This window comes from Ricinus communis, chromosome 2 (genome assembly GCF_019578655.1).
Source record: "Ricinus communis isolate WT05 ecotype wild-type chromosome 2, ASM1957865v1, whole genome shotgun sequence".
Lineage (NCBI taxonomy): Eukaryota > Viridiplantae > Streptophyta > Magnoliopsida > Malpighiales > Euphorbiaceae > Ricinus > Ricinus communis.
In genome coordinates, this window is record NC_063257.1 from 3259343 (window position 1) to 3286727 (window position 27385).

General features: G+C 33.3%; 3 protein-coding genes across 4 annotated transcripts; 1 reads left to right on the forward strand and 2 right to left on the reverse strand.

Annotated features, from left to right (window-relative positions):
• On the forward strand, positions 1-5270 carry LOC8278857. 2 transcript variants are annotated; one of them, XM_015720807.3, is made up of 8 exons: positions 1-358; positions 522-699; positions 823-924; positions 992-1672; positions 1783-2143; positions 2869-2950; positions 3589-3838; positions 4958-5270. In XM_015720807.3, exons 1-7 carry the CDS (start codon positions 164-166, stop codon positions 3793-3795), a joined length of 1806 nt encoding a protein of 601 aa, XP_015576293.1. In that variant the 5' UTR covers positions 1-163; the 3' UTR covers positions 3796-3838; positions 4958-5270. The 2 variants fall into 2 exon arrangements, with proteins under 2 accessions (XP_015576293.1, XP_002510204.1); XM_002510158.4 differs by having other exon boundaries at positions 2-358; positions 4970-5270.
• A 430-nt stretch (positions 5271-5700) lies between these two features.
• On the reverse strand, positions 5701-9179 carry LOC8278856 (uncharacterized). The gene is made up of 5 exons (NM_001323749.1): positions 8864-9179; positions 8541-8734; positions 8392-8425; positions 6186-6796; positions 5701-5958 (listed from the first exon to the last, which is right to left on the reverse strand). Exons 1-5 carry the CDS (start codon positions 9177-9179, stop codon positions 5701-5703), a joined length of 1413 nt encoding a protein of 470 aa, NP_001310678.1.
• Positions 9180-26046: 16867 nt separating this feature from the next.
• On the reverse strand, positions 26047-27385 carry LOC8278855 (transcription factor HEC2). Its single transcript, XM_002510156.4, has one exon. It carries the CDS (start codon positions 27096-27098, stop codon positions 26274-26276), a length of 825 nt encoding a protein of 274 aa, XP_002510202.1. The 5' UTR covers positions 27099-27385; the 3' UTR covers positions 26047-26273.

The window sequence follows — 27385 nt, forward strand, 5'->3', positions numbered from 1 at the left end:
CACCCGCCATATAACGCGCCTTTGCCATGGAAACAAACAGCAGCAGCGGCAGCAACAGAAACAGATTCTTCATAGCCAGATAAGCCAAATCTCACTCGCTCTCTGTTTCTTTTGTAGTTAGATAAGAGATGTGAAGCAGTAGTAAGCAAGTGAAAGCTTGAAAATGGCGGAGCTAGTGTACCAAGAACGGAGCTCATCGCGATCGGGTTATAGAGCTCGAGATGCAAGCCCTGACTCTGTGATTTTCACTCTTGAGTCTAACTTCAGTCTCTTCTCTTCCGCTTCTGCTAGCGTCGATCGTTGCTCTTTTGCTTCTGATGCTCATGATCGGGACTCTCTTGCCTCTGAAATTTCGCTCGTAATTGCTTAACAATATTTAACAGCTTAAATTGAATTGTTTTAAGCAACTTGCATGGTGTTTCTTCTTCAACTGATTCCGCATTTTGCAATGCATTGGTGAAAAATTTTCAAGACTTTCGTCGGGACAATGACTGATTTAATTATTATTTGTTTTGAAGCAGCATTTGGCAGGACATGAAGTTGGTTCTGGTGTTGGCGGAGGAAATGAACTCCGCGAAACTTTGAGTGGTCCAGATCGAGATCCAGATCCAAACAAACTCGTTATACACAGTAGCAACACAAAGCAACAGCACGCTCACGCTCACTCTCGTCTCTTCAAAAAAGTCGAAAAAGTGAAAGGTACAGCTATTACTGAGTTTTTTTTTTTTCAAAAAAAAAAAATTTAAAAACAAAAACTCAAATCCTAAAAATTTCAAATTCGCTCACTATTATTGCTTTTCTATCATTTTTATTATTATGCAGTTCAAAAAGAAGACAGCAGCAAAGCTGCCATAGAACTATTAGAAGAGGATAGCAGCAATCTCATAGATTCAGCAAGAAACTCTTTTTCTCTTGCTCTTAAAGGTAAACGAAAAGAAAAAAAGAAATGTCCAATATTTAGTTTGTCAGCTAAAAGTTAGTGTTTATGTAGAGTGTCAGGAACGGAGATCTAGATCTGAAGCGGTTACTAAGAAGGCAGATAGGCGAAGACCTGCGTCGTTGGATTTGAACAATGTTATTGCAGCATCATCGCCGCGATTAAGTGGTATGAAAAAGAGTACAACATCGTCTAGAAAGTCGGGTACATTTCCTAGCCCTGGGACTCCAAATTATCGCCACGCCAGTGTTGGAATGCAGAAAGGTTGGAGTTCAGAGCGAGTGCCGTTGCATAATCTTAGTAATAATAGGCGACAGCAAGCAAATGCTAATGCATCTCTATTGTTGCCCAACGGAAGGACTTTGCCGTCAAAATGGGAGGATGCTGAGAGATGGATATTTAGTCCTGTTTCTGGAGATGGTGGAATGAGAACATCGATTAATCAAGTTCCTCAACGGAGGCCCAAGTCTAAGAGTGGACCTCTTGGTCCTCCTGGGATTGCCTATTATTCCTTGTATTCTCCTGCTATGCCTGTGTTTGATGGGGGCAATATGGGAAATTTTATGTCTGCTTCTTCTCCATTTTCCGCCGGTGTTATTGCTGCTGATGGATTGGGTATGCGCTCCAATGGTAATGGTGTTGCCTTTCCTGTACGGACTGAACCTTGTATGGCCCGTTCTGTTAGTGTGCATGGTTGCTCTGAGGTGCTGCCCCAGTCCTCCTCGGCTTCCCAAGGTAAAAGAAAGTTCAATTGCATTCTAGTGTTTCTTTAGTTGGGAATTGACATGTATGTTTGATTAGTGTCATTCTGATCTTGGCTAATTCTTATTGGATCGGATATACAGATGAGAAGCTTGATGGTGTTAAGGATGCAGCTACTGATTTATCTTCTGTTTCAAGAAGGGACATGGCAACGCAAATGAGTCCTGAGGGTAGTAACCATTCATCTCCAAGCATGAGGACTTCCTTCTCTGCATCCACTCCTTCCATCTTACCTATCGTGGAAGTGCAGAGTGTTCATACCTCTAAGTCACAGGTAAGGGATGTGCAGGTGGATGAGAGGGTAACTGTCACCAGATGGTCTAAGAAACATAGGTCCCGCAACCAGGGCAAGAATTCAGAAATTGTTGATGACTGGAGAAAGAAATCTGTTGATGCCAGATCTTCACCTTGGGATGTTTCAGAGGCTGCAAAGTGCATTTCTAAGTAAGTGTTCTGTTGCATTTCTTATAATTCCCTTATTTTGATAGTTCAGCTGGTCATATTATGTGAATCCAGTAATCTTTAGTTATCAGTGCCGCTGAACCTCCGCTAACAAAAACTGTCCCATTCATTTAACATAAGGTGTTCCCCTTGTTTGAACTGGAGGTCCCTGGGATAATTAACATTGGGTAATTACCAAGTAGTTTAAGTTAGCTAGGATAAAACAGAAGGATGGTCCATCATTCTTCCACAATAAAACAATACAGGCGAGTGCAAATTTTAAATTGTTGAGCATCCTGGAATTTTTGGGAAATGTGCAGCAGAGATTGTCAACTAGAGTCTGCACGTTATAATATTTGGTGATATTTGTACTTGATGAAGATACTGTCATTGAACAATGCTACTATTTGCTCATGCAATTAAAAGATGATAGATATTCCACAATGATAGATAAGAAGCCAAGAACATTTTCTTCTCTTTGTTTATTACTATTGTTATTATTATCACTCTATTCTCTGTTATTCTTTATCTGATAGTTTAACTGCCTCCTGGTTTCCTGTCCCTGGGAGTTGCCAAAATAATTTAGGCGGTGCAACTGAATTAGTTTTGCTAGTCCAGGGTATCAAAAGCTGATGAACTAATGAATGATACACCATAATATTTGAGAAGTATGCAAAGGACATTTTTCCAGTAAAAAGGATACATACTAACATCATTCTTTTTTCCAGGGCCAAAAGAGAGGAAGCAAAAATAACTGCGTGGGAGAATCTGCAGAAGGCAAAGGCTGAAGCAGCGATAAGGAAACTTGAGGTTCTTTTCTTCCTGCATGTTTCTCATATACTTTTCAAGTAAAAATAGATGTTATCAATTATATTGATCAACTTTGGCTAGGTAGAAATTAATATGCTTTCCTAACCATAATTTAAGCACTTCTTTTTGTTTATTTGTTAGCATCACGTGCTTGTCACTAGTGCTAGAATTTTAGCAAGTGAAAGCCTAATTTAAGTAAATTGTGTCATTGTTGGTTGCTGAGTTGGATGGGGTCATAGCTGATAGCCCATGATGCAGAGCTTGGTATAATTGGTTCATTTGTTAATTTCGATTCAGACAGATTAGCAATTTTATGTCTCTATTTGTGTTGTTGAATGCTGATATAATAGGGACATCTTTTCTGAGATAATCTTTTTCAATCTTTTCTTTCTCTTCTGAGGTACCCAAGGAATAAAAAGACATCCAGTTTTCTTTATTAAACATGAATGAAAAAGGAAAATGACGAGTTGTATGATTGTCAAATATGTATTTCTAGTAAAAAACAAAGCATGCTTACAACTGAATGTCTAGATTTTGATGTATCGCTGCCTGTAGGCGTCCATGTTTTTGGCCCTGAATTTTGTAAAAACAGAGGTTTGAGGATTTTATTGGCTTTACAAACTTAACATGTTTTTCAGATGAAACTTGAAAGGAAGAGATCATCATCAATGGATAAAATTATGAACAAGCTGAGATCAGCTCAGAAGAGAGCCCAAGAAATGAGGAGCTCAGTTTTAACCAACCAGGCAAACCAAGTGTCCAGGACTTCACACAAGGCTATATCATTCCGCAGAACTCGTCAGATGGGTTCCTTGAGTGGTTGCTTCACGTGCCATGCTTTCTAGTTTCCCATCTTGCATTTATTGCTGTGCCAGCTTAACATACCTGGTAACTTCTTGGATGACCGTCTTTGTTCTAGCATGTTTACCATCTTTTCTCTAGTTTTGCAAAAGTGGTTTGCTAAAAAGATGTTTTACATGACTTTCTCCAGCATCCAGTTCCCTGAGAGATTGAGTCTAACGAGCTTAGCTAACTTAGATTAAAAATGGTTGTTAAATAAGTTTTCTAATTGACCTATAACTGCACTCTGTTCCCGCAATCATTCACATCAAATATGCTGGTCCGCTTTTTCATTTGCTTTCTCATTTTATAGCAATCCTTGAACACTTTTAGGTAATTCGTAAACGTTAATTTGTAGATACACGAAGGTAATTTAGACATTCCATGGAAATGTGGTGATTGTTTTTGTTTCTATGGTTTTGAGGTCAAAAGAATTATAACAAGAAAAGGCTTAATTGCTAAATAATTCATGAATCTTACACTTTTAAATCTAGCACACAGTTTTTATTTTTCAACATCAGTAATATTATTTTGATATTAATTTCAATTTTAACTTCCAACTAAATTTTTAGCTAAATTTTGCTGACATGGCTATAATTTCGGTGATAGAGTAAGGAAATTGGATCAACACTATAGTTAGTAATTCATTCCTAGACTTTTCAAAGAAAATTATCTTATCATTTTTAGCCAATATACTTTTGACTGCTGCACCAAATGACAGAGAGAAAAATAATAGTAAGATTTAATTAAGAGGTTAGAGAAAAATAAGAGTACAATTAAACAAGATGTTAGATCGTTAAATCTTCCTTTGAACCCTAATAAAGATGAGTTTAAAATTAGAGAAGAATTTCTGTTGTTAGATCATTGTATATTTATTTAAGTGATATGTTTTTAATTATAGTTTGATTCAACAATTTTGATACTAACTCAACTTCTTTTTTCTATTATTATCTCCTAAATTGTAGTCATATCACTTATCATTTCGCTAAAAGGTACAATTGAAATTAATGTCATATTTTAAATTTAAAATAAATTGGAAGTACATAATTTATTTTACTATTAAGCCTTGATTTCAAATAAAATTACATTTGACATCAAAGTGTAAGTAGCAAAAAGTTATAAGACCTGTCTTCTGGTTATGGTAATGCCAATGTAAAGGATTGCTAGATCCCTGGCCAGGTTGAAGTGGAATTACACCTGCAGCAGAGGATGCGTAATGTACAGCAGCAGACGACTATTTTGGTGTCAATGCGGTTTTGCAGGGGCAGCATTTCCATAAGGATTTCAGATAAGAAGCAAGATTCTTGGCTCCAAAAGATTTGTATGAATGAGTGTACGTATGTAAATGAACAACTTGTATTCTTCTCTCATATATATGACATTTTTCCTTGAAGTTTGAAATGCCGTTATTTGGCTTGCTGTCAATTTTGAAATAAATACCAGAATGGGATTAATCACACCATGCATTCTGTTTAGTCAATTAAAGAGTGCCGAATTTCTCTTTCTTTTTCGGTTGTGCGTCTTTTATATATACTGGAGTTGCTAAAACTAAGCAGTTGAGCTAGAAACAGAGGCCACTTGCCGCTGAAAGATAATTAGGAAGCTTTTTATTCTGTATTTATTTATTTACTTTTGTGAGGTTTGGAACATTGTGCCTATTCTTTAAGTAGTCTCAACTTAAAACTAGGCTAAGATATCAAATTGAAAATAATTGAAAAGCTTGAAAGTATTCCAATATTAAGAATATATCATTATTAAAATCATTAAATACAAAGCAATAGTAACTTTTTAAGAGTATATTAATGTTGAATTACATGTTATATTAATGTTAAATTTTTTTTCCAAGAAATCTTTTGTGAGTCGAAACTGAAGCTTTAGGATCAATGAACCACTGAGGGTCTTGTCAGTCGCTAATCTTGGTGAAGGTCTTGTTGAGGCAGGGATCCCAATCTGGTAGCATTGTTATAATCTTGAGGAGAATGAGCTGATAATCCTGGAATTAACAATCCTACTAATCTAAACACTTTCATAAACCAGCCTTCTCTGTACTCCCGACCTCCCACGAAAGGGATGATAAAGCTCCTAATCAGCTCCCAACAAGCATTTAAGTTCTTGGGTATAACCCATAACAAATTGAAGTAATTCTTGTTTGGCTCTTCCCGCAAAACCTGCATTTCAATCATTGGTCATTTGCTGATAAAACAAATTGGCTTAAGAAAATAATCAAATGAGAACAAACGTTGGAGAAATAATTCTTTTGGCTAAATTTTACAGGAGTTCACAAAAATAGAGATGGCTGTTTCACTATGAAGCTCCTAACCCAACAAATAACAATAGCTTTTGAAGAAGTTGATAAAGTAGACAAAGATGTGTGTGAGTAAGAGCAAAAACTGACCTTCCCATGATAGAAGCTATTGTAGTAGAGGCAAGGGCCAAAGTGCTTATACAATAGAGCTGAATCATCATAAGGCAATCTAGGCACCAAATCATTGCAGTAAACATACCTCAAATACCTCACATCATATTCTTTCAACTTGTCTTCCATAAACCTTCCAAATTGCCTGTCCCCAACTCTTGGCTGCCCAAAAGTATAAACACCTTCCATTCTATCAAGTAACCAAGCCTCCTTATGCATAGCTAAAACACCCACAAACAATATAGCCAATGCCCCACCTAAGCTATGGCCTGTCACTATAAACTTAGCGTTGCCATTCTTGTTTAGTATATCCTTAAGCACTCTTCTGAGTTCATAGTATGCATATAAATGATCATCACTAGATGGTGCAATTTCATTAGGCCAGCCATCTTTCTGTAGCCCCAGTGCTTGCATAAAGCCGCGGTGGATTTTGCCAATGCCCTGAAGCTCATACCAGGAGAGATCAACATCAATCAACCATGCATTTGCATCAAACGGATCGGTGCCTCTAAATGCTACCACTATAAGGTTAGGGTCAGTTTTTTTGTCGTGGAGCATAAAAGCTTGTGTTGAGGGCAGTTTCTGGTGCTCTGTGAAGCATATATGTTCAAATTAGTTAATCTTGGTCATCAATTGGCAAAATTACAAAGATATGCTAATGGTGATAAATTAGTTTAAAGATCTATTCGAGACTTATAAGGGAATAAAAACATGAAGAATTTTGCAAAGAAAAAAGAAGATAACTAATGAATCTCAAGCAAACCATCTTGTCACTTTTTTTTTTTAATTACGTTTTCTATATGCTTTATAAATTACATAGTAAGTTTTTAAAATTACAAAGTCAGAAGCTAATTACTTGGCTTTTTATTAGGTTGCCCATTGGTTGAAATTTTTGTATCCTAGCACAACTCCATACATTCAAACTTCTAGGAAAGAAATCATCAAATAATGATATAAATCAAGATTTAAATTATTGATTTAAATTACTTCAAGGAAAGTATTAAAAAGACGGATTACTAATCTAAACATGATAGAGAGATATATGAATGAAATAATGTTTCAGAAGAAAAGCAAAGTACATTTATATACATAATGTGTAAGATAGAATTCTAATCTGAGAAGGAAATTTGAAATGGACAAAAGATGGAGGTCCAATTTCTTGAGGCATAATTATAAATCTAGAGCAACTTCAGCAAGCAAACAAATTTGCCCTACTACTATCACTTTAATAACTTGTCGTTTCAAATCATCTATGGGTTTTGGCTTTATAATCAAGCAAATAGACTTTCTATAAAGTATTTTTTTTTTTCCATCTTTTAATAATCCACTTTTTAAGTGTCCAAGTAATCATTTAAAAATCACTTAGCAACTGGAGTGTGTAATAAGGCAAGTAAATAAGACCTCTTTAGCATCTAAACATGCACGACTTTACTTTTCACTTCTAAAATACAACTGTCATGTTGTTATGTCTGACTTTGAATTGAAGCATTGCCAACTGAAGCTAACGTTCATATTATTTCAAATTGAGCAATTCTTCTATTTCGCATAGCATTAGCATTACCATATCTATGATTTTAAAGTTTTTTTGGCTTAAAATTTAAAAAGAAAGAGGAATTTAGGCATATAGGATTATTAAGAAATAAGAGTAAAAAGTTAAAGATACTTAGATGCGTAAAAATAATTATACCAACAATCGTTGAATTTTTTCACATTTGGACCATTAAATTTAACTAGGAGTTAGGACCATCTTCCAGGAAAGAAGAAAAGAAAACAATATATATACAGTTCTCCTAAGGTTAGGAATTTAACCTATTTTGGTAATTAACTTAACGCACTCCACCGCCCACCAATTGTTTAATTCACTTGTCAACCCATTCCATCCTAATATATTTATGAAATAAAAGTTGCATCTTCTCATGTTGGGTTTATTGTATTACTTAATTCATGCCCTTTAAATTCAAATAACTGTTATATAAAAGGATTTGGTTCATTAAAATAATTCAGAAGAAAAATTTAAAAAATTCAAGTTTTACTATCTTAAAATAATCTGATTTAGTTGATGAAGATGACTAATCATGTTTTAGACAACCTCAGCACAAGCCATTAGCCTGCAGAATTTAATTTGTAGAAGATGACCTGGATCAACCATAAGTGTTAGTGTTGTATTGTACAAATGGTTTCTTACCATTCCAGAAGTTGTAAAACCCCAAGAATTCCATCTGCACCCAAAAAAGAAAGGGACAAACAGTTTCCATCACTGAAATGAATGTCTTACATTTATATGCATTTCTAATATAATTTGTATGAGTATATGCATTTCTCGATTGTACTTACATTCCAGTGATCTGTGACTATGGATCTGACAAAGGCTTGATTCTCATACGACAATTTAGCAGCCATCAAAGCCAATGCTGAGTTGTACTTTCTGTTGCCAGGTTGTATACTCTTGTCCATTTCTACTCTTTGATCAAGATTCCCAATTAGCGATCTGAAACTTGGTGATGATCTATCCGTCCTCACCTCGTTTCCTGCATTTAGACCCCCATAATCATACATATTTTTAGCACTTACTTCATTGCATGTTTCATGTATGGCTGCCATAGACCAGTTCTTGATTTAACGCATACATGGGTAATCAATATAGCTCAAGTTATTACCTTTCAAGAACTTGAAGAATAGCAAGAAAACCCCGCCGTTGTTCGAGACAAGATTTAACCACGTTTCTATTGCATGCCCTATTTCAGCCAAAGGATCCCTTATATACACGAAGATTTTCTGTGCAAGAACGGAGATGAAAATGAGCCATCGGTTGCTAAAATCTATTAGCTCTTGCTCTTCTGGGCACTCAACAAATCTTCTACTCTTTATATCAGAAGAAAATAGAAGGTATATGAGATCAAAAAAGCTTGCTTCCTTGGGATCAAGCAACAACTTATTGTAACAGAAGTTATCACCATCATAGCTGCAGGCCATGGTTTGATTTCAAGCAATGAGAAAAAGATGAAGGGTACTACTAGGTTTCTATATTCCTAACGTCTCTTGCAAGCGTAGCAAGACAAGACGTTCTGCTGTATTTATAATTTGTAGGAAGAGTGAGTGAGTGTAGGGTTTGATGCCCAGGAAAAGAAGTGGCTAAGAAATTGAAGGGAAGACAACAAAATAGCTACCTGACGTGATTTTGTTTTTGGTTGGTGGCTTTTGGTAGGTTGGCGCAGACAATTCAAAAATCAGAAGTAAGAGTTGTACACCTGCTTGATTGGGTATTATTCTAATTGCTTTATTAACTAATTAACTGGGATGGGTGTTTTTGTTTCAAGGTATCAATATCTAAGATCCACTCCGCCTGAGAAATAATCAGGCGAACCCAGAGAAAATAATGAAGGACTGATTAATGGAGCTTTGTTCATTAGTTAGGGTCTTTAGTGGAGAACATTGTTGTCATCTTCAGGATGTATATTTTATATCTAAGCATCATCCAATCATCATTATCCTCAAATAATAATTTTAAGCCTACAGTCGTGAATTATAATAATGTTATGAGGAGCATGAAGTTATTTTTAGTCGTCTAGTGCGGGATTCCTTCTTCTGAAACATGATTTTGTTTTATTATTTTATTGTATATTGTGGTTAAAGAAGTGGGATTAGAGGCTCATGCTAATTAATTAACTAGAGACAGATGTAGCAGTACGCGCTTTTTTTGTATTTGGTAATTTAGAATAATTTAAGTCGACGTGCTTCTGCAACATTATTATCAACGTAAGCATTAAGCAATCCCCTCCTGACGAAACAAGACAGTATCCTCTATTTGTTGAGGAAGCTCATTCTTGATTTCCTTTGGCCCTCTTACCTCACTTTTACAAATGGCTGCTTTGATTCCAAACCAAATAAGCCAATATTAAGGTTTTCCCATCTTTGATTGGGTCTCAGCAACTAGTATTTTGTCTCTCTTTACAAGTTGTTGTAATTTTGTCTTCTTTTTTTCCTGTATGGAAATCACTTTTTACTCTAAGTTGTTTCTAATTATCTTCCATGTTCCATTTTAGTTGTTTCTAATTTGTCTTGCATATTTCCATTTTATTCTTTCAGATGCATAGATTTTCTTTTTTCTTTTTTGAGAAACAGATGCATAAATTTTAATTGAAGCGTAAGCTCGTAATTTCATAATCCCCAGACCTATTATGATACGATTAAGCTAAATTTTAAAAGTATTAATTTGTATTTTTGTCCATATTAATTGTATTATTCACTTTTTATTTCAGGCTATATATGCCATAATTTTTTAAATAAATAATAATTTGAAAATAGACAATATATGCTGGATCGTTTTGAATTACAATTTTCATAAGATGATAAACTAAATCCTTTACAAAATATTTAAATATGTAATAGAATATTGTAAACAGTAGAGTGACTTTACTCTCATTATCCATTTGAAATTCAATTATTTATCGTTTTGTGTAAATTAAACAAATTTTCTTTTACTAAGCTATTTAATTGAATAAAGAATAAAAACAAACAAAATCGTTAATTATTTATTTTATTATAATATTACTGATTAATTATTTACTATTTATAATATTTTTTATTTTGTTATTAGTCTTTTATTTGTCTGAACACTTAATATGATTTGATTTTTTTATAGGGAAATAAACTATTTGTTTTCTAAGAAGGAAGAAGCGTGTGATTTGTAATAAAAAATATCATTTTAATTCCAAAGTACTTTAAAGAAACTGAAGGCTAACAATGGCAATTGCTGGTTCTAATATAAAGAAGGATAACTCCTGAGCTAAGAGGTAAACATTTCTCATTCATTTTCAACTTACAAAATGCTTTTAATTAGTGGACCTTCCTTTCCTTTTCAATTATGTTTCTCTAATAATACATATAACAACAAGTAATAGAATAGTTATGGCGACTTTCAGATTGACCCATCATCCAACTTGCATATTTCTACATGCACTAAATTCTTCAAATTATACAAGGAGTTGGCTTTTTTGAATTTTTAATACCAGACTTTTGGTTTACTTTTCAAACAAATTGAATACCCCACGTGCAATTATTCAAATATGCATTTTAATTTAAAGCAAGTTGGTCCCAATATAACTGTTATTTTTACTCATATTTATCAATAATTCGTAAAATGAAAACACAATTTCTCTTTTTCTGAAGAGATAAAGGGAAGGATCCTGACTTATTAAAATTATTGTATTCCTGAAGACTGTGAACTGATAATCCTGGAATCAGTAAACCAGATAACCTAAACAACCTCATAAGCCAGCCTTCTTTATACTTTGGACCCTTCATGTAGGGAATGAAAAATCTTCTAATCAGTTCCCATATGGCAATTAAGTACTTGGGCGTAGGGAGAAGTAGTTGTGATTTGAATCTGCCTGCATAATCTGAATTCAGATGTACCATAGGTAAGTCATTCTTGGCTAAGAATGTAACTAATAAATGATTTTGAAAACCAAACAAATGAAATACAATTCTTGTAATACACTTCTATTTTGTAATCTTAGGTGAATTAATTAAAAGTAGCTAAACTATAAGAATTCGTAGTTAACTTTATATTGTATTTGAGAGTAGAGATTCTACTTTAAATTTTTTTTATTAAATGTATTATCACTTTCACGACGAATGTAAATTAATAATTAAATTTTTTTATACAATTCATAATTTATTATTAATTTGAAAAGAAAACTACGATAAATTAATTATGAAAGAACAGAAAAAGACTTACATTTCCTTGGTAGCTACAATCATAATGAAGGCATGGGGCAGAATGCTCGAAGAAGAGATTATTATCATCATAAGGCAACTTAGGCACCATATCGTTGCAATGAACATACCTCAAATATTTTACATTGTACTTTTTCAAATTTCTTGGTCATAAATTCACCAAATTGCTTATCCCCAACTCTTGGCTGCCCAAATGTGTAAACTCTCTTGGTTTGTTTTACAGAAGAGACGAGAATAAAAAATTGAGAGAAGAAGATTGATTGTTATTAATGACATAATTTCATAATTAAATACACTGATTTAAAATTGAAAAAGCAACTAACTAGCTGAAGATCAGCAACTGTGCCAACTAATGCCACTAAGACATTAACTGCTTAACAAACTCCTAAAGACTTGGTAAAAGAAATTAAATTGAATATGAGATAAAAACAAATTAATCACTGATGCACACATTCAAACACTCCTCCTTGCATCAGTAGGTGCGAACTCCAAGTTTTTATCTTAGATCTTCAAATCTATTCTTTGCAAGAGGCTTTGTAAATATGTCTGCTAGCTGATCTTCAGTCTTGCAATGCTTGAGTTGTACTGCACCATCCTTTTGAACATCTCTAACGAAGAAAAGTTTAATGCTGAAATGCTTGGTTTTTCCATGAAAAACTGGATTATTAGAGATGGCTATTGCTGCTTGATTGTCCACCATAATCTCAGTACTTGTCTTTTGTACCAAGTTTATATCATTTAGAATTTTCCGCAGCCAAAGAGCTTGATTAACTGCTGATGTAACAGCTATAAATTCTGCTTCAGCTATAGATTGTGCTACAATCTCTTGTTTCTTCGAACTCCAGTAGAATATTCCTGATCCAAAATTGAGACAAAAACCAGATGTGCTTTTCTTGTCGTCGAACGATCCACCCCAATCACTATCGGAATAACCGTGCAACTGGAAATTTGTTGAAGAATTGAATTTAACCCCAAAACTTAAGGTTCCCTTGACAATACCGAAGAACTCTTTTTGCGGCAGTAAGATGAGACTCATTAGCACAATTCAAGAATCTAGGAAGAACACTTACAACAAACAATATATCTGGTCTTGTTGCTGTAAGATACATTAAGTAGCCCATCAAACTTCTAATAGTGTGACTCATCCACTTTTTCGCTTCCATCGTCCCTGCAAAGCTTCTCTTTTGGACACATAGGAGTAGTTACGCTTTTGCAGTTCTCTATGTTGAACTTCCTTAAGATTTCCTTCGCATACTTCTGTTGACAGATGAAAACTTCACCTTGTCTTTGCTTAATTTCCATTCCGAGAAAGTAAGACATTTCTCCAAGTTCAGTCATCTCAAAGACTTGCATCATGTCTTTTTTTAACTATTGAATAAGCTCAATATTGCTGCCAGTGACCAAAAGATCATCAACATATAATGAGATCACAATGAAATCAGTAGTGTTACCTTTTATATATAAAGTGGACTCATTAAGACTCTTCACAAAGCCTAAGTTCAGTAGATATTCATCAATTCTGCTATACCAGGCCCTTGGGGCCTGTTTTAAGCCTCACTGCCTTATTCAATAAATACACCTTCTCTTCATGGCCTCTCACAGCAAATCCTTCAAGTTGCTCAACATAAATTTTGTCTTCAAAAAATCCATTTAAGAATGCTGATTTTACATCTAGTTGATGGATTTTCCATTGCTTTTGTGCTGCAATAGCTAGTAGCATTCTAATGCTATCCAACCTTGCAATAGGAGCAAACGTATCAAAGAAGTCTACTTCAAAAACTTGAGTGTACCCTTTCACAACTAACCTTGCTTTATATTTATTGATTGAGCCATCTACGTTTTTCTTTCTTCTGAACACCCATTTCACTCCAATTACTTTCTGATGTGGAGGCCTTTCAACTAGCACCCAGGTTTGATTTTTCTCAATCATGCACAGCTCCTCCTTCATTGCAGCTCTCCAATTTGGTTCCTTCTCGGCTTTCCAGTATCCTAAAGGTTCAAGAACAGCAACGTTACATCTCTGGTATATGTCAGCAAATGATCTGGCGCCACGTATTAGAGAATCATCACTCAACTCATCTTGATTTTGATCATCAAACTGCTGATTTTTTTCATTGTTGAAGTCCCACTTATCATTCTCCATGAAAGTTACATCCCTACTTAATAAAATCTTGTGTCAGGTTGAAAAATTCTATAAGCTTTAAATGTCAAGCTATATCCAATGAATACGCCAGGCTCAGCTCTTTTTTCCAACTTGTCTCGCTTCATCTGGGAACATGAGTAAAGCACAAATAACCAAATACTTTCAAATTTGTTATCAGTGGTTTATACCCATACTATGTCTCGAAAGGGGTCTTTTCATCGACTGCTTTTGTGGGAAGTCGGTTTAGCAGAAATACTACTGTATTTGCTGCCTCAGCCCAATATTCCTTCGGAAGATCCTTCTCATGAAGTATACATCTAGCCATCTCCATTATTGTTCTGTTCTTTCGCTCGCTGACCCCATTTTATTATGGAGTGTATGGCGTTGTAAGTTGATGCTCTATTCCAGCCTCTTCACAAAATTTATCGAATTCATTAGAGGTGTACTCTTTTCCATTATCTGATCGCAACACTTGAATTTTACAGCCACTTTGATTCTCAATCCAATTCTTGAATTTGAAGAACACACCTGCAACCTTTGATTTGAACCTAAGAAAATAGATCCAACACATTCTTATATAATCATCAATAAAGATAATGTAATATTTACTCCCATTGAGTGAAGGAGTTTTGTGAGGTCCAGCTACATCTGTATGAATTAATTACAGCTTATCAGTGGCTCTCTAGTCTCCATGTTGGAAAGGAAGTCTTTGTTTACCAAATTGACACGCTTTACAACATGGTGGATCAGGCTCAATATGAGGCAAACCGCGAACCAACCCCTTCTTTTGCATATTCAAAATTGCTGCATGATGGAAATGACCTAGCCTTTTATACTAAGTCTCTGTGTTGGTCATAGCAACAGCATAAACTGCTTGCTCCTCTTCCATCGGATCAAGCGAGAAACTCTTGCCCTTCATTTTAATTCTTATGACATCATTGTCATGAGAATCCTTGATCGTACAGTGCTTCCTTTCAAAAAAGGACTTTGAATCCCTTCTCAACTAGCTGCCCAACACTTAATAAATTCTCATCAATGTCAGGTACATATATAACATCAAAAATTAATTTAGTACCTGTGCAACTCTCTATAGCGATAGTTCCCCTTCCTTTGGTAGCAATGTAGTCACCGTTACCAATTCTGACTTTGGATACTAGTGATCTATCCAACTCTCTAAAAAACTCTGCATTACCAATCATGTGATTGATACAACCGCTATCTACGAGCCAACACTCACTTGAGCTTAAGCTGCTGCTTTTAAAACAAGATGCTACAAATAATTATTGTTCTTCCTCTTGTTCGCTTGTTGTTTGAGCATCATCCTTTTGTTGGAAATTGCTTTTGCATACTTTTTCATGGTGCCCAAGTTTTTTGCACTTCTCACACTTCACATCAGGTCTTTTCCAACATTTGAAAGGAGGATGACCCTTTTTGCCGCAGTGTCTGCAAGCAGAAAATTCTCTCTTCTTTTCTCCTTTGTTGCTACTAGCTATATCACGAGAACTGAAGTTCCTCTTATTACTCTTCTTCTTGTCTTTCTCTCCTTGATTGATTTGTAGTTTAGCCTGCAATGCTCCTTCCACAGAACTTTCACTTCTCATCAGTCTCATTTATTCTTGAGCCTGTAAAAGCACTATTTAGTTCTTCCAAGGTAATTTGTGACAGATCTTTGCTACTCTCCATGGAGGATATAGTAGCATCAAATCTTTCAGGAAGAGTCACAAGTAATTTTTTAGCAATTCTAGAATCAGAAATTTCAGAACCAAGCAACCTTATTTTGTTAGCAATGCTAAGAAGCTTATCTGTATACTCTTTAATTGTCTCTGACTCCTTCATTTGCTGCATCTCGAACTCACGAATCAGATTCAACACTTGCATTCCTTTAACTTTTTCATCTCCTTCATGTTTAGCTTTGAGGAAATTCCACACACTAAATGTTGACTTTTGGTTCATGATTCTTATAAAAATCTCTTATGAGACAACAACAAACAAGGTAGCTTTTGCCTTCAATTTCTTGATTTCTTCTCCTTGTGGTTCTTGATCTGCACCATTGTTGGATTTGTAGATAATGGAGGAACTTCGTAGTCCTCTTCCACAGCTTCCCATAGATCATTCGCCTCTAGGTGAGCTTCCATTCTGGCTACCCATAGATGATAATTTTTACCCTTACACATCGGTGGAGCTAGTGCTGTAAAAGGTGTTTCAGAATCCATTTGTTGGATAGAATCAAGAAAGGTAAGGTTGTGTAGGAGGTTTCTCTTGGCTCACTCACATATCCCTTAAGAAAAAAAGTGCTCTGATACCGGTTTGTTAGTTTGTTTTACAGAAACGAGAATAAAAAATTGAAAGAAAAAGATTGATTATTATTGATGGCATAATTTCATAATTAAATACACTGATTTAAAACTGAAAAAGCAACTAACTAGCTGAAAATCAGCAACTGTGCCAACTAATGCCACTAAGGCAATAACTGCTTAACAAACTCCTAAAGACTTGGTAAAAGGAATTAAATTGAACATGAGATAAAAACAAATTAATCACTGATGCACACATTCAAACAAACTCCTTCCAGTTTCATCAGGAAAAACTAGAACAAACACAACCAATAATGCTAATGCTCCACCTGATCCATGCCCTGTCAATATAAACTTTGCCTGGTCCTTCTCGTGGAAAGCCTCTCTCAACACTTGCCTGATACAATGGTAAGCATATCTTTTGTCTATGTCTCGCTCAATTTCTTCAGTCCAACCATTTTTGTTATACCAAGGGCTTTCATAAAGCCACGGTGGATACCTATCCCTTCAAGCTCGTACCATGAAATGTCAAAACTTTTGGACCACCCGTGTGCATCAAATGGACCACTGCCTCTGAATGAGACAACAATCAGGTTAGGGTCTAAGGTTGATTCTTGAAACATGAACAGTGGAGTTGATGGTTCATCAAGGTACTCTGTTCGAAGCCTTGAATTGTTAGTTGATACTAGCCGTTAGATTCAAAGAGACAAGAAAAAGAAAAAGAAAAAAAAAAGACATTGTTTCATGATCATACCGTTGTAGAAGTTGAAGAACCCCAAGAAATCCATCTACCCATGTAAAAGGGAAAAAAGAAATTGGTTCAACAATAATAGCTGACTTTTTACTCTTAATTTTATTACATCCAAAAAGTTTCAAGTTAATCACGTAACTTTAATTTTTGTTGCACATTTAATATTAGGTGCAACATTATTTTAGCAAATGTAATTTGCTGAATATTGGACAAAAGAAATGATGACATAAAGGACTAGTTTAAATATAATTAGGGGTAGTAGCCGTGTTACAGTATCAATGCATTTACCTTCCAATGATTTCTGACAATGGTTCTGATGAAGGCTTTATTTTCGTAAGACAATTTAGAAGCCAATAAAGCCAATGATGAATGATGAAGTATATGTGTCTTTTTCATGTGTAGTGTTCCTGTGTAACTCTACTCGCTTGTCTAGATTTCCCATGATAGATGTGAATTCCGCAGAAGACCGGTCTGGCCAGGCTAACTTTCCTGCAAACCCCTCTCCTTTACTAACATAAGCATTATGTATATCATTTGCATTCATAGGCAAGCAAGGGAGCTATAATCCAGTTGGAAAATTTTAGTTCACATTGCCCAGCAAGGACGATAAGTAATTAATTTTATTGCAGAAGCAAAGTCGTATCAAGCCTCTCAAAATGGTGAAAAAGAGCATGAGAATACCACCGCCATTGCTGGATAGAAGATTTAATCACATCTCTATTATGTCCCCCATTATAGCCATGGAATTTCTGCATAAAAGGAAGACTTTTTGAGCTAGAAGGGAGATAAATTCTAGCCATTTAGTCTTAGCTGTTGTCTTGTGACTGGGGCTGTTATCAGAGCCTGTCTTTCCCAAGAAACATGAGCAAAGAAGAAGAAATATTCTGAGGAAACTTGTCCTTTCTGGCTCCAGCAACAATTCATTTTGGCAGAAGTGTTTCTTTCGGTCCATGGTCGAGTCCATGCAGAAAATGAAAGTTACTTGGCAGCATATTCTGCAATTTAATGATGATCCGTACCCTAAAAAGATTGGCCTGTAAACAATTGAAGAGTTAGAACCAATCATGCGGGTTAATTGTAGCATATCTAGATTAAGATTCTTATTTTTCTAAAGGCGCTCAACTTTTGCTTCTGATATATTTCATCTACTATACTCAATAACATGTTATGAATAAACTTCAGATTTTAATTGACATAAAGGTCCAATTTCTAACTATGGAGTTCAGAACCTCGGATGCATACATAGGCTTCAAAGTTCAAACGTAAAGGTCTAATTTCTAACTGGGCTGGATCTCATTGTAGGGTACTTAGGCCTTGGATTGTGCAACATGTAGTACTAGTCCACACAGTGTTGACTGGTTCATCATATGCAGAGTACAAATATAATTTTATGTCTTTTTTATTATTTATTAATTTACTGGGAGTAGAACTTAAAATATAAAATCTTATAGCTCTGAAGACGAATCTAACATTAATTAAGTTACATGTAATTGGTCAAAAGATTTCTGTTGGTTAAACTATAACAGTTGGGAATTCTAGTGTTTGATCGATTCCATTGAAAATAAAATAAAACTTGAATAAAATGAGAGCATCACTAATCATAACTCGTAAAATACAAAATAACAAATTCCAGTTACATGCTGAACAGAAGGTGAACGTTTTTACTCTTACATATTCTTTCCTTCTATTTTCTTAGCCGGTGGGTGTTGAATTATTTAGTCTGGTTATCCCATTTGTAGACGTCAGAATATGTAAGAAGTTTCAATAATTTGTATGACAAAGAAAACAGCAAATAATCAAGTTTTACTTGATTTTGATCAAATTCATTCATCTCTCTTATTGAAATTATTCTTAATTCTGAAAGAAAAAGTACATTGTAATCCTCACATCATATTTGAATCCCTCATTTTTAATAAGATAACAGCAGTCTCTCATCTATTAATTTTCTGAGGGACTAAAAACTTATCATTTTATGAAATTTAAAGATGAAAGCGATAATTTTATTAAAGGCGATGATGGTTTTAATGGATTTGCTTAAAAGAAAAGGATACAGCCCACTTTTCAAAAGGGACAAGATGAGGGGAAAAACATGATTAGATATGTCCTCTTTCTTCTAGAGGATAAAAAAAATCTAATGCAATCGACCATCAAATGAGACAAAGAAAATGAGGAAGAAGAATATTGGCCTAAAAAATATTATATTGTTTGTCTTTCTCGACAGTGTCCCAAATCTTACCAACCAACATACATATTTTTCAATATCTTGTTCTTAATCATTCTCCTTTTATTATTTTTCCTTTTCTCTGTGCGTGGTCCATTACTCCATGTCTTTTTTTCATAACTTTCTCATATACATGTTGCTTCCTGTATCAACTTAGCTTTGCTTTTGTTTATCTACCTAAATCTCTCTATTATGCTAGCTATATAATCACTACTGGTAACTTGAACTTTGAATACAATATCTTATATAGTTTTAGAGATTGCTGCTCTATTATCATTCAGCTGACTGCTGTTGAGAACTTTAGATAAGAGTTAAGGATTAATCTTGGAGGTAGACTCGTAGTTAATTATTTTTTAACTTACTCTAAGTGACTGTATGTTTTATCATTATAGATTTTTTTTTTTTATCCCTCAAATCAATAGAAGTAATATTATATCTTGAAATATTAAGAAGTTAAAAATGATATTGATTTATTTTTGTTTAATTGAATAAAAGACGCTATAAGAAAGAAAAAGAATGAACGTGGCTCTCTCTTATGTACTAAAATAAAATGATAAAGAATGAGTGCAAATTTCGTCTGTTTGCGGGTGGAGGGCTGGTACTGATAGTAATAAGTATTGCCCCATATGATATTTTGTAGGGTATTAAATGTGTGTCTGAGAAAATACAGCGCACATATGTTGCAGTGAGAGGTGTTTGCCCTTAGTTCGCAGGACAAGGAAGCAACTCATCTTTACACCAGGAATCCCTCAATATTTGGATGTTGGGACCTTTATGGGAAGCTTCACATGGGTTCTCTGATAGCTTCTTTGACCATCATATATATATACACACTACATATGTATATTTCTCCTCTCTTTTTCTTATATTATTATTATTATTATTATTATCATAAAATGTTTAGGTTATAATAATTGTTTTGTATCTCCTAGATTGAACGTAATGGGAATTGGATTTTTATAAAGAAAGTTAGATGGGTTTTGGTGAGGCATGCATGCATGATGCTTGAGACATAAACATTCTTCTGCTTCGATCTTATATCGGGAGGCAACGACATGCCTTGCCTCAAACCAACCTTATCCTCTCTCTTTCTCTTTCTTCAAACACTGAATCAACCCTCTTTTACATATTATTTTCTCCCTCTCTCTCTCTCTCTCTCTCTCTCTCTCTCTCTCTCCTTGTTATTTTTCAAAAAGCAAAAATTTACATTGGCATTATATACCATCTGTCTTTGTAATTTCTATTCTCTATAAAACCAGGTTCGTTGTATATATAAGCACACTAGTATTTTATAAATATTTTTTTATAATTGTATTACTTTTTCTGGCAAATGAGTTTAGAGACGATTTGGTATTTAAACCAAGTTTATACGTTGGTTTAGAGTAGAATAATGAGGATGGATTGACATTCTAAAAAACACAGTTGAATAGATCATCATCGATGTATGAAGCTCCTGAGCCCAGGCCCAGAGGTCGTATTAGCGGCTTTTTAGCCCTTTAGTATTTGTTGACAAACTCAAAACAAAACAATAACGCGATGGAGGAGATCACATTCACAGTGCGTAACTAAGTGCTGTTCCGAAATTGTAACCTCTTAATTTAAATCTCCGGTTTATGATCAATTTCCAATCGGAATGCTGGAGCGAGTTTCAAAGAACTCATTCAGCACAAGCACATGGTGCAGCACGAGAACCATGGAGAAAGGGGTCGTTGAAAATAAAGTTTATATGTGGCAAGCAGAGCAGCCATAGGAGAGAACAATGACAACTCGGTTTTGGCTTTATCAGGCACATTATCTTGGCTCCTCATCCCCTCTAATATGTACCTTTTTTTCTTTTTTTTTCTTTTATCAAACTTTAACCAAATTCCACCTTCCATTCCATAAATATCGACAGCCTTTTTCTATTATTTATTATTTATTTTCTGATTTATTTAACTAATATAAATGAAGAGGCGGAAATGTAAGTATCATTGTGTCCTCAACTCACTCATATTCTTTCGAAAAGAGAAAAGAAAATAACAAGTAGCATTCTATTTGGTTAAAATTTATAAAATTTATTTATAAATTTAAAGTTGATATGTTTTGAACGAAGTAAAAGTTAATTTAACTAAATAAAAATTTATATTAATTAATACTAAAATATTTCTTTCAATTTTATTATACTATTATTCTTTATTTTTCATATTTCTTTCTCTAACAAAATAAATCTTCAATAAATTTCAATTGAATATATCATAAGTCATTGGAGTCCAATTGAGTTTATTTCCATCGTAACTCAAAATGCCCAGAAGTTGAATAGTTGACTATTATCATTTATAAGTTATTTTTGGGTTTATTTAGTTAAATTTATTTTTAACTATTTTAACAATATGGAATACACTAACAAGACTCAAACTTAGAGCTCAAACAAACTGGGAACCACAATCAGCTTCATAATCTTTTCGGTATTTTATATTCCTTTGCAAATTACTTCATGTTTTATCTATTTCTGATTTTTAATTAATTTTATCTTGTGTTTGGAACAAATTCTACAAAATTCTTTCGTTTATAAATAAGCAATGAATTTTGTGTTCGTTGTAATATGTAATAATTAGAAAAGCTTTTTAAAATTTAACTTACAGTTGAATAGATAAAAAAGAAAAGAAATAAATAAAAAGAGGGTGAAAGATTATCTTAAATTAAGGATAATTTCATCATAGTAAAACATCATCTCATACATTAGAGTTTATTTATATAGTCAAATGTAATAGTATTTAGTTTAGTTATATAACCAATTTAATAAATTTAATGAGCTAAAGCCATAAATGAAATACTTATTAATATCAAACACATAAAAATAAATGTATAACTAAATTATATAAAAATTTAGACAATCTTAATGCAATTATTCTTTTTACAAATTAAATTATCTAAATAATAATTAGAATTTCATAATAACAATCGTGATGATAACTTTGTACACTTTTAAACATTTAAGATTTTCTTTTCGCTAAATTAGCGACTTAGTCCAGTGAAAAGTGAAATTATTTTAGAAATAGATAATTAAATTTAAATTTTATTAATATGAATTTTTTTTGGTTAAATTGAAATGTTTTGCAGCTCTAGAATATACAACAACTCAATTTTTTTACTTTTATATCCTTGGAGAATCTGATTAGACTAAAAACCAACTCGCAAAGAAAAAAAAAAGGTATTTTTCTTTTCATTCTAAAGAGGAAAATAAAACGTCTGTATATATATGTATGACCATTTGAAGATTATATATCGCTTAATTTTTAAAATTTAAAATTTTATTTTACTAGATGTCTTAATTTAATTTAATTTTATTAAATTTTATTTTTTTAGAAATTAAAAATTCTCAATTAAAATAATAAAAAATAAATATTTAAAAATTTAAATAATAAATTAATAAATTCAAAAGGTTAATAATCACTTTTGTCTTTCTATAACGGAATTGAAAGCGGGAATTAACTATAATTTTGTAGTAATATTTCTATGTTTTAAATTAATATTATATGAGATTAGCATATATACAGTGGCAAGTCTTATTAAAAGAACATATAGTGTAGTAAGTGCAACGAATTATTCCTTCAATAAATGTTCCTTTTTCTGAAAAAGAAAATAGAAGGAAATCGAGGAGATGCATCATCCTATAAGGAAGGAGCTAAAAATTAGAGAAGGGACAATCAGGTAAAAAAGGAAAAGAATAGGGAGGGTAAATAGGTGAATTGAATAAAGAAAAGGGCGGGGAGGAAAAGATGAGGTGGAGCGACACGTAAGGGAAAGAGACAAAAGCGTTGACCCAGCAGATTGAGTTTCACGTGTTAACATGCTGGCAGGACAAGGACGTCATCACCCTTTGCCACATTTGCAAAATGGAAAATTAAAAAAAAAAAAAAAAGAAGCCACCGCTTTGTCAGAGATTCACGTGGATTTCTCATTCTTCTATTCTAATCTTTCTATACCCTTTTACTTTTCCTTTTTCTTCTCCTCTGCCTGTGTTAAGGTTTTTCCATTGTCCGAGACGGTGCACCTGACTCAGTTATTTGCTATTCATTTGAATTTATGTTTATTCATGGAATTATAAATCAATAAAATTATCCTCACACTTGTTAAGGGGTATATGATCCGTATTTTCATTTTAGTTTTTTAGCTTAAATCTGCCGTCATTTAATAAGAACTTAGGTGAATCTAAACACCGATTGCTTTTCTTTTCTTTTTTTATTAGTTATTGCTATATTTTAATTATCATTGATTACCTTTTAAATTGAAAAAATAATTTAATTACTTATGTATCAGATTTTAATGAATAAATGTTTACCCTTTTAGAAATTTATATATGATAGCTTCATTATAAATTCTCCATTTATGAACAGGTGAAAATAAAATGATAAAATCTAATACTAATTTGAGTTTATAAATTTATCAAAGCATACATATAAAACTGACAAGTCATTTAATACGGGACGTGAAGAGTATTATTTTAATAAATTTATCAGTAATATAATTAATAAATTTAAATAATTAATTATTATTAAATAAAAATTTATATATTATTTAAAAATTATATACCTATTGATTCACATTAATTTAATAATTAAATACTTATCTTTTCAGGATGATGGAATAAATAGAATACATATTAAATAAGTATCAATATAAAAACCAATTATATAATAACACATATATAGCCATTATTAATTGTATTTATATTAGTTGATAGACTGCAATATATAATTTAATCAAATATATATATATATATATATAACAAACAATAGATTCAATACTCGCAATCTTTCTTTGACTAGACAATTAGAATTCATATTCACAAATCCCTAATCACAAATTTTCAGCCAACCTCATATTTTCCCGTACCAGACAGGAGCATCCTCTTATGATTTAGAGAAAAAAAAAAAAAAAGTACACTGAATTGAGAACTGCTATTAGTTTTACTATTGTTTAATATTTTTAACCCAAATATAAATTAATAATTCAATAGATGAAAAGTATGGGAGCACAGTGGGTCTAAGTAAAAATGAATAGCAATTTGCAAGTGGGTTAAACATGACATAATCAAAATATTGAATTGAGATAATACGAGTGTTATCCCAAGGATGAATAGTTGATTTCATGAGACAAATGTCGACCCTGCCCAAATTGACCAAGAAAAACATAAAAATTCTAATGTACCTACCAAAAGGAACCGAATGGGTCTACCAGTAAAGAACCATTTCTAGATAGTTTCTCGGCAGACGTACAAATAAAATTTGCACACCCTGTCAATCCACTATCATTTATTATCATCATATTCTTTTTTCTTTAAAATTCTTATCTGGGTTCTCACGGTCATATGCGCAGCTAGCAAAGCCCAAAACTCCTTTTTTTCTTTTTTTCTTTCTTCTTTTCCCTTTAATTTATGAAGACTTGCCTCCCCTAGTGGCTAGTGTATTAAAACATGAATGTCATAAAATGAATTTAATTAATTATTAAATAAAACTTAAGAAAATAACTTTAGCTTAACCAATGAATGAAACATTTATACACTATACATATGTGCCATTCCTGTACTCCTCTTCTTGCAAATCTTTTTCTGCCAACTTCCCTATTAAAAGGAAAAAAGGAATAAGGGCAAACCATTTCGCTAATTGGTAAATAATAAATTGGGAAAAAAAAACACAGAAATTGATAAAGAAAAACACACTGGTCATTGTTATTAAGTAAATTCCAGTGAGAAGATCAATGGTATTTATCTTCTTGCAACTCCACACCCATGTATCATTTGTTTTCATGTTTAACCTGCAACAACAAAAAAAAAAAAAATTAATCAACAAATTAAGTCCTAGAAAAATTAAATTTTTTAAGTAACATGCAGTTAAGTATTTCTTTTATTTTATGTTTTCCTTTCATTGTCAATACGGATTTGAAATTTATAACATATATTTGGTTGGTAATTAAGAAAACAAGTTGATCAAATACATTATATGCTAAAGAAGAAAACAATTCATCACGGCCAAGCAATGTCACGTACCTTTGATAATAAAAATTTCAGTGAACATAAAATTGATATGATATTCGGGATGGGCTAATAAATAAAATCAGCTAATTGCTACATATAATAAATAGCTCTTGATTATCATTAATTATCAACCTCACTCCAAAACCTTATATGTGTGATAATATTTCATATCGTCTTGAGGTACATAATAATATGATAACAAGGTATTAAGTTGGGTTAAATTTACGTTTAATATAGTTTGATTATTTATATAAAAAAATCTGTATTTTTATTTACACTTCTTTTTTATGAAAATATTTTTACTTACACTTAAACACTAATAATATCTTGTTTATCGAACATATATATATTATCTTAAGAAATTCATAAGAGAATGGGCCCTTTTTTTCTAAACCAAAAGAAAAATGCAGTGTCTCAAATAACAACCTCCTTTATATATTTCTTTGGTCTTCTCCTTTATATATAAAGTAATATTATATAGATGACTTTATTTATGTTCAATAATACAGTGCACTTCTAATATTATAAGAACTTCAATATAATATTGTCAGATTCTTCATTTTCTGTTGTTAGAATTACGCGATTTTGATTGCCATGAAATCATCAAACAGGTGGCTCCTCCCAACCATTTTTAGCTCATTTACGTCATACAAAGATTTCTCAAATAATTATAGGAAAGAAGAAAAACATTATACATAATAATAATTGATATAAAATATTCACCTACAAACTTTGAACAGTTGGTCTTTTCTGTTCGTCGATTTGTAATTATTAGCAGCAATGAAACATGGATTACAGGGCAGCCTAGCTAAAAAGATTTTGAAAATTGAAGAGCAAACAAACAATAGGCAATTTCTTGATAACTTTTTACATTATGCACTTACTCTAAATCGACCTAATTTGTTAAGCATCCCCATAGTGTTGAACATTTTGATGACGATGATGATGAGCATTCTGCTGCTGCTGATATGCTTTTCCCATTGGAAAGTAACTTCCACTAGACATTGCAATAGGGAATCCTATTCCAGTTGATGATGATGATGTCGATGGCCTGCTGGCTTGAGCTCTCTCTAATGACTGCACTTGTGTTTTCAAGAACTTAACGTAATGAATTGCTTCATCTAACATAGATGCAGTGTCCATTTTAGTACCACCAGGAACTAGTCTTTGAAGTATCCTTATTCTTTCACTTATCCTTTCCCTTCTATGCCGTGCAGCTACACTCTGAGGATCTTTTGATATCTTTACATTTCTACGCTTTGGTGGCTTCACTGATTCTGGGTCTATGTGGATCGGTTGCATTGCCGCGATTCGAAATATCATCTCTCTCATTGCAGCCATTGAATTCCTCTTCTGAGATGGTGTAGAATAAGCATTTGCACCTGGGAACTCTCCCATATCTCTCCATCTTTCTGCAGCGGCAAGATTGGATGTAAATGGTGGAGTAGATTCATCTTGCATCGGGGTGTTATTATTAGTGAATGGAACACTAGATGGCAAGGACATAAAGCTAGGCGAGCTAGCAATATGTGGGCTACTCATAAAATGTGGGATAGCACTAACAGCAGTAGTACTAGTAGTACTTGCACCTGGAAACTCAGTTGTTGGAGCTAAATCATGAGCAACATCGTTATAAGCACCGAAGAAATCGGGGAGCTTGTCCATCATCATTATCATCTCCATCTGATCTTCTGTTGCAGTAGATGACGTTAACTGGTCAATTTCCATGGCTTTGTTCACTCTCTTTCTTCAGAGAGAGAGAGAGAGAGAGAAGTATTTAAGGGTAAAGAGAAGAAGAGAGAGAAATAACTGAAAAAAAAAACTGGAAGTGGGAAGATGCAGAGGGATGGGAAAGATAAAAGAGAAGAGTGAGTAGACTAAGAGTTCTATCAGAGTTTGCAGTGAAAGAGGTAAGGTTGTGGAGAGAAGAAAATGGAAGCAGAAGTGAATACTGAAAAAATAAATAAAAACAAGAGATATCGGGAACAGACTATCATACCATTACCAGCAGTAGT

What these genes read in the sequence shown, in the direction of transcription:
- LOC8278857 (XM_015720807.3), top strand. Translation starts at nt 164, where the DNA reads ATGGCGGAGCTAGTGTACCAAGAACGGAGCTCATCGCGATCGGGTTAT. An exon ending in TTGCCTCTGAAATTTCGCTC is followed by an intron (nt 359 to 521) that starts GTAATTGCTTAA and finishes GTTTTGAAGCAG; the next exon opens with CATTTGGCAGGACATGAAGT. An exon ending in CAGCGATAAGGAAACTTGAG is followed by an intron (nt 2,951 to 3,588) that starts GTTCTTTTCTTC and finishes CATGTTTTTCAG; the next exon opens with ATGAAACTTGAAAGGAAGAG.
- LOC8278856 (NM_001323749.1), bottom strand. Translation starts at nt 9,179, where the DNA reads ATGGCCTGCAGCTATGATGGTGATAACTTCTGTTACAATAAGTTGTTG. An exon ending in TAGTCACAGATCACTGGAAT is followed by an intron (nt 8,426 to 8,540) that starts GTAAGTACAATC and finishes TTTTGGGTGCAG; the next exon opens with ATGGAATTCTTGGGGTTTTA. An exon ending in GTTTTACAACTTCTGGAATG is followed by an intron (nt 6,797 to 8,391) that starts GTAAGAAACCAT and finishes TATGCTTCACAG; the next exon opens with AGCACCAGAAACTGCCCTCA.
- LOC8278855 (XM_002510156.4), bottom strand. Translation starts at nt 27,098, where the DNA reads ATGGAAATTGACCAGTTAACGTCATCTACTGCAACAGAAGATCAGATG.